The 7,799-nt window shown below is 38.0% G+C and overlaps 1 protein-coding gene across 1 annotated transcript; it reads right to left on the minus strand.

The window, feature by feature from the left end:
• Window positions 1-2,315: 2,315 nt before the first annotated feature.
• Window positions 2,316-5,816, minus strand: LOC149004651 (uncharacterized). The gene is made up of 3 exons (XM_089169521.1): window positions 3,707-5,816; window positions 3,321-3,411; window positions 2,316-2,592 (listed from the first exon to the last, which is right to left on the minus strand). The coding sequence occupies exons 1-3, from the start codon at window positions 5,744-5,746 to the stop codon at window positions 2,402-2,404; spliced, it is 2,322 nt and encodes a 773-aa protein (XP_089025647.1). The 5' UTR covers window positions 5,747-5,816; the 3' UTR covers window positions 2,316-2,401.
• Between the last annotated feature and the right edge of the window lie 1,983 nt (window positions 5,817-7,799).

Raw genomic sequence — 7,799 nt, forward strand, 5'->3', positions numbered from 1 at the left:
CAAAGTAGGGAGGCGCTCAAGGAGTCCCTCTTGGGTACTCTAAATGCCATGGCGCACACACAACAACTTGAGACCCTCCAGACTCAAGTGTTGAAGAGGGTTGCCCAAAAGCTCACGTTGAAGAGTTAAGTGGGGGTGTTGGCCACTTGCAAGAGGACAATGGTCGGAGGGACCACCATATGGCTGGAGGCGCCAAAGATAGAGGTGCCAAAGCCCAAGGCACTTGAGGTGAAGAGAGATGCATGAAAGGTAGAACTTCTTGTGGCACATGGAGAGGTATTTCAAGGCGATGGTGACTAAGGACAAACATATTAAGATAAAAATGGTGACTAAGGACAAACATATTAAGATAAAGACCATAGACACTTTGGGAGAACTTCAATGAGGAGCTAAAGAAGAAATTCTACCTGAAAGAATGCAACCTTTTTGGCAAGGAAATACCATTGAAAGGCTAAAGTACACGTGGTCTATTCAGGACTACTATATCAAAGAATTCTCTATACTAATGTTGGAGGTCCTGAGTATGACTGAGGAATAACTTCTCTTTGACTTTATGGATAGTCTCCAAAGTTGGGCATTGCAAGAGCTACAATGTCAAGGCATACAAGATCTTGCATCAGTCATAGCAATGGTAGATTCATTAGTGGAGTTTAGGAGAGATGAGAACTTTAAGGCCAAAGCAAAGGTAGGGGAGACAAAGGGTCCAAGGCCAATCATTCCAAGGAAGGCATGAGCAAGTTCTCCTCAGGCAAGGAAGGTAAGCAAGACAAGAAGATGAAGTTCACACCAAAAGACAATTGATTCCTTTGTGATGGTCCACATTGGGCTAACAATTGCCCCAAGAGGAAGGTTCTCAACGCATTGCTCAAAGATAAGGGTGCAGAAGACACACATAGGGTTCCTATAACAATTGGGAGCTATCATGTCCAAAACAATGGAGGTCAAGGCTCTACATCACTGAAGGGGTTGATATACATGGAGGCAAGTGTCACAACAAGACGACAAGGGCGAGGGTTGACACGGGTGCAACACATAACATTGTCTCAATAGAGGGGGCTAAGGATGTCCAAGGAAAAAGGATGGTTCAAGGTCATCAACTCGCATGGTCACCCATCAATGGTATTGCCCGAGGGTCAAGATGATCATTTGGGCATGGAAGGGTACCGTAGACTTGTTGATAATGCCCATGAATGATTTCCAAATGGTATTGAGTATGGAGTTCGTAAAGCAAGCCAAGGCCATACCAATGTCTATCATTAGCCTGGTGTGCATTATGGAGAAAGTGCACCATGCATACTCCCAACGGTCCAAGGACCAAAGTGCTCTTCAAGTTCTCTCCTACTCACTCTCTAGTTGGGTTAAAAGTTAACTTCGTACAAGTTGGGTACCAAGTGTTGCATGGTTGGCTTAATCAAATACTAAGGCCGTGACACTTTAGACTTGAATGTAAGGATTGAAAGAGCATATCTAAGCAAAGAGTGTGAGGGCAACGTTGGATTGCATCTCCATTTCTCTTCCCTTTAGAAGCGAAAATGAATCATTCCAAATTAACAATCTTGATCCATAGCCAACCTCCCCTTCCTTTAGGCTGAATGAGCCAAGAGGTTAAGAAGGCTCCATGGGTCTTTTCCATTCTAGAGGAACATACAGAACCTGAGTCAATAAGGACAGTTCATCAAATACAATGCTTGAACCATCTCTTGGGCGAAGGAGAGCAAGAATGCCACAGATGATCCCATTTAGGCGGTGAAGAAGTGTTTATGAGTGAACCGTGACGGCTCTGACATGTGCAACAGATGACGAGCAGCAGCCATGGAAGACTGTTTATAGAAATAAAAATGACCAAGTTACGGGCAACTGCAACTTACCTGAAGAATCCAACGGAGAGGAAAGTTTATTATGTTGGCCATTGCATACCCAATTGGGTGTGTCCCCGAGATACCTTGTCCAACCATTGGATATGACTAGGCCAGCCAGCAAGCAACCGGCAGATGATGTAATCACTTGCACCCACTGGAAAAGTTGCATGAGCCATATGTGCAGGAAAAGAGGTAACAAAGTGAACAGTTGGCTTTTGTGCTTTAACAGAAGAAATGTCTCCTAGGTACATGCATACTGGTGGCGAATGAAGTGGTCAAACTTGCGCTGTTGCAATGACTTACTTCAAGTCTTCAACAACAAATCCAACATAGCCAGGTCATCCCAGGTCTTCAACTACAAAGTCAGACAAGCCAGAAAATGCCCAAAACAATAGAATCCAATCCACCATGCTGTAATCACTTGCCCGAATGAAAGCACGGAGGAGGGGAGAAAAATTGAAGGACAGCAGAGAACACATTACATTATTAAAGGTATTACAATAACTAATGGAATAGAATCACTATTTCGAGGTTTTATTGAACTAGAAATCCCTAAAGTTGAGTTCAGATATACATGATGCCAATGCTTCCCTTACTAGAAAATTTTCAGAGTCCATACGGAGTGCATCTTCAAAAAGCCTCCTTGCTTGCAGCAGCAACTTCTTTTTCTCTTTATTTTTGCTTGGCCGCAGATGTGAACGATGCTGCAATGCCATACCCCATCTGAATAGAGCTGTGTTCCATACATATCAATGAGAAAGTTCCGCTAAAAGCACATATGGGGAATATAGCTCCATAAGATGAATATTTCATTGGTAGACACTAATAACAAAAGCATTCATTATTTTTTTTTTTTTGGTACAAAGGAGTTTTTACTAAGCCAGGGGATGGGGATATTAATTGGCCTCAGCAAGAGTTGAACCCACGACCTTTTCACTAAGAGGTGTTGGTTTCACCACTAGAACAGCTCTGCGTTGGCCATTCATTATTAATTAATCTAATTGATCATCGACTAAGAAAGGAAAAAGATGCCAGTGTCAAGTATGAAAGTAGAATTAAACATTACATTGAAAACGACCTCAGCTTTCAGGTTTCCATGGATTCCCGAATCACAGCAAGGCATATAAATAGTGATATACATAAAAGAACTCACTAAAAACACAGGTCATGCTAAACCTAATAGTTGATTGGATGTAAGAAATAATAATATCACCAAGAAATAAGTTGCAGCAAAACTGAAGACCACATTTTAGGGCTTTTACCACGTTGATATTGAAGAACAACTTGTTGCTCTTATTCTCAGTTTGATTATGGTGGATTATGTTTACACATTTCATTTTTCTCATAGTCAAGATATTTATGCTTCAATATCTATTGTCTCATACCATCTCCAAGAGATGCATAAGCATATAATAATAGCATGGTACTATTTCCCATTAGGAGAGCAAGTTAAAAGCATACCATCTGGAGCATAAACATTACTTTTAGACATCATAGCATCAAATTTATCAATTGCAGCCAAATACACCTTGTCAGCATCAAATGCTGCTTCCTGTAAACAGAAGAAAATAAATACCAATAAATAATCAAATCTTTTCTAAATTTAAATTAAATACGGAAGATCACTTAATTCAGCATACAAGACTAAATATTCATAACTTTGAAACTCAAGCAAAAATTATTTGAACGGCTCAGATTTAGAAAACTGATTCTCCCAAGTTAACAGAACTCAAAAACAAGTAATGTGTCATCAATCGAACTGTAATAACTAGCCAATTCGAAATGAATGACCTGCAAAACTTTTAAGAATCAACCATCCCTAACAGCCCATGTAGGGAAGAGCTTACCGGTCCAATATCTGCTATCAACTGAGCACGGAAGGAGAGAGCAAGACCCCAATTATATAGTGCTCTCATATCATTACCATCAATGGATAAGGCCAACCTGTACTTTCTTCCTGCTTCAATGAGTAGTTCTTCGCACTCTTCACACACATCAATAAGCACAGAAGCAATCTTATCTTTGCTCACAACTTGATCATCTAATCCCTTAAGGTGCACTTTAGCCTTTTTCCCAACAAATATGGAATCTTTTCTTGAGAGAAGACTTCTCAACTCATGACTAATCTTTAATTTAAGTTCTCCATGGAGAAGATAAGTGTTTCCCAACTGGCCCACCGCCAACAAACTCACGGGTTTCATGGCAATGGCCCGGGAGAGTAATCTTGCAGATTTGTACAACATAATTTCTGCTCTTTCTTCATCACCTCTAACTCTTAAAATCTCCCTTGACTTTTTCAGGAGGTCAGTGGCCTCCATGAGATACCGATCGAATGCCACATCATCTGAAATCATTGAAGATGATGACGTAGAAGCCACATTCATATCATCCATATCGTTTGAAGATTGTAATGGGGGTTTATCATTTAATTTCACTCTGTCTTCTTGACAATGGGTCGTGCATGCTCCATTTTCATTTTTATCCTGGCTGAGATAAGGTACATAAGATCCATTTGATCTATTCAGAGTCTCCTCATACTGCAAGGATGCATCAGCTTCCCTACTAAATGATTTGACTCCAATTTTATTTTGGCCTGAATTAAAGCCCACATCTTCTTGATCCTGAGGATTATCATAGGGGAACCAACTTCTGTATTCCTTTTGATTCCCCATGTTTAACAGGACTCTGTAATTGTTTGTGAAATTTGACCTATCATTAGGATAACTGAACTCCTCACCGTCGAACACTCCCTTGAACTTCCTGTCCGTCATTAGGGAATTTTGCTCTGCCTTCCCTGGACTTAGGCTGACCACGTCATCTATTTTTTCTGTCCCATATTGATCCAAAGTCGGAGAAGAATCAGAACTCACTTTTGCACTGTTATCCCTAAGCACTGGTTTTATGACCTTCTTCTCTTCAACCCGAAGTTGATCATCCAACACTTTTGAATACAATGGCTCGGAATGCTTTGTCTTAACAAGATCTTTCACTTTATTCTGCTTCAACCCAACTGATGATTTTTGAAAGAAGTCCCCAAGAAAGTGCAAAATATCAAAACTGGCTGAACTCAATTCCTTCTTTCTTCTAGTCGGTTTCTGGTTGGAACTTCTCTCAGCTTCTTGGTCCCCCACGAATATACTACTCCAATCATCTCTTCCTGAAAAACAATTACTGTTGATAGAAGCCTCCACAACACTTTTAGCTGGCAAGGTTGATAAGCTGATGGATTTAATGACCTCTCGATAACTTTCTAAATCACCTAACTTGATGTGATTAGAATCTAAGGCAACATTCATCTTGTTTGTCAAATAGGTTACCTTCGTATCCAATTCGCTGAAAAATTCCACCAATTTCTTCAATCCATCACCAGAGATTCCAAAATTTCCTTCCCTAGGCATTTTCTTACTTCCCTTCCCGTTTACATCCTTCAACAGTATACCGATGTCGCCCACACGAACATACCCCAGAAAAAACCCAGCCGCAAAAACTAAAACAGAAGCTGGAAAAACTAGAATTGTAGAAACCTTAACCCTAGAGATGGCCAAAGCCGAAACAAGCCCCAAGAGGAACATTACCAGATGCTTTCTATCATCGATTCCTACAGAAATCAGAAAATTTTGAAATTGACCTAACTTACCAAAATGAGTTGAGTCTTCAATGGGTTTGAGATCTTCCCATCCACCATAACTCTTACTGTTCGAAGCGTAAGACGGAGAAACCGAACGACAAAGCGCAACAAATTTCGAAGTCCGACAACATTTTCGACTCTTAAAATGGAAAAAGATTGGATTTTTATGAAGTGAAGATCTAGAATTCAACCTAAGAAGAGAGGGTGATAAAGAAGAATTTGTATACCGAAGGAAATTTTCAGGGATTTGGAGTTCCATTATTGACTCATTCGGGAAGAACACAAGGCAGTAGAGCCTGGAAGGCTGGAAGGCTGGAACACAGCGCAGTTCTTATGCGCGACGGGGAATATACCATTTGAGAAGCGGTATTTATTAAATACAAGTATCGATCGCCGTATAAATACGGATATCCAAATGTATTGGAAAAACGAACTTTTCCATACTTTTAAGCAAGGTATAAATTTACCAAAAAAAAAAAAAAAAAAAAAAAGCAAGGTATTAAGTATCCCACGATACTAGCCGATACATATCTATATTTGATACAATCGATATATTTCAATACGTCTCTCTATTGAATTACACTAAAATACATTTGTTAGAACGATACAATACTCAATAAGAGATGATACGTCTCTTAAAATCACATGACCAATACGATACAGATACTTTAAACCTTACTTTCAAGCATACAACTGTCGTGTCCCTATACCCAACTTCCAAATCAACCCATATCAATTTCCTTATTAATTGTCATTCCAATTGATGTATTAATTGGTGGTCTTATTTTTTATTTAAAAAATAAAAAGCCAAAATGTTCATGAAAAATCCAAATCCCTAACCCATAATAGATATATTTTACAAGACCCTCATTTTCATGGTTTTCTTTTTTCTCTTCAAGTTTCTTTTCATTCACAAGTCATAAGACTCACTCGAAACTTGCTCATCGTCAATTGTCACTTTTGTTGGATGATTTAATTTATCCTTAAGTTGCTTAGTTCATTTTTCATAAGATGTTTAAGTTAAAAAACAATAAGGAGTTGAAACAGCCATGCAAAACAAGATTTGCTTGTAAGTTTTTAATGCTTTAAATCCACTGATAATATTGATGATGGCTTAAGAATAATTGAAGTATCATCAAATTGGAAGGTCAATAAGCATTGCAAGTCTTAATTGGGTGCAATGATCACTAAAATAATACAAAATTTATGGTTTAGATTGATAGATAGGATGTATACTCAATTTTAGAACATTTGATCATAGTCTTTTGCTTTGTTGATGGTAATGGAGGAATAATGTTGTTTTTATATGAGGATATGTAGAAGTGGTGAACATTATCATAGAAAATTGAAACAAAGATCCATCAAAGTACAAGAAGATATTGGAATTAATCAATAATAGAAAATAGACAAACATAATACATCATGTACAAATGATTTTTGTATTTTCTCTTTTAAACAATGTTTTTGTGGATTTAATGAGTGAGTTACATGACAAATAATTTTTTTTTTATATATTTGTTTTATTTATCTTAGATGCAAAGATTCAAAAGAAAAAATGGTTTCGAATTTGGTTTGTGTTTTAATTTCTTTTAATGGAAAATTTTCTATATATGAGGTATGAAAACTCTGAATTTAATTGCACAAGATCAGTTTGCTATTAATGTTAACAAAGACTAAACCCTCCTCTTCTTCTTCGTATTTTTGTTATCGTACTTATTCAGATCAATGTATTAAAATACATATTAAAGTACAATTGTCGTACATGACTTATTGGAAACGTATTACTTGTTGTACGGATTAATTGCCATAACTATAGAACTAGGGGCCCATAGACTCAAGGGATGGGAATGGAGGTTGGGGGAAGAGAAATGTGTGGGAGAGATGGAGGTTCGAACCCAAGACTTCCTTGATCTTACTACTTTTACATAGAAGACTGCTACAATTATTTCATAAGCATATCTATGATTTAAGGGATTTCAATTTACATTCCTCTTCTATCTTCTCCCTAAAAGAGGGACAAAATCAAAGACACATCCCCAATTTTCTCATTGCCTTGATAATAGCAACTAGGGTATGAAATATCACCTAATTTCGACGTGTTTGTGGCTATCGACACCATTGACATGGCAATTTGCTGATTTTTCGCAAGATGTTGATGAAAATTTGACCCCCAGTTTTGGGAGGTATTTAAAGTTATTTTGGCCTAAATTTTATAGTATAGCGTAATTTGAAACCAACAAACACACTAGGAGCATTATATTGGCCTAAAACATCACCTAAACTAATGTTTATAATTCACTCATGCCCTGCTA

Source organism: Hakea prostrata, chromosome 9, assembly GCF_041222555.1.
Source record: "Hakea prostrata isolate BN-2017 chromosome 9, UWA_Hpros_2, whole genome shotgun sequence".
NCBI classification, from domain to species: Eukaryota; Viridiplantae; Streptophyta; class Magnoliopsida; order Proteales; family Proteaceae; genus Hakea; species Hakea prostrata.

Excerpts from the sequence above, each read along its gene's own strand:
- LOC149004651 (XM_089169521.1), bottom strand. The coding sequence starts at position 5,746 with ATGGAACTCCAAATCCCTGAAAATTTCCTTCGGTATACAAATTCTTCT. Across the intron at positions 3,412-3,706 it reads TGATAGCAGATATTGGACCG|GAAGCAGCATTTGATGCTGA; the intron begins GTAAGCTCTTCC and ends TTCTGTTTACAG. Across the intron at positions 2,593-3,320 it reads TAATGTTTATGCTCCAGATG|CTCTATTCAGATGGGGTATG; the intron begins GTATGCTTTTAA and ends TATGGAACACAG.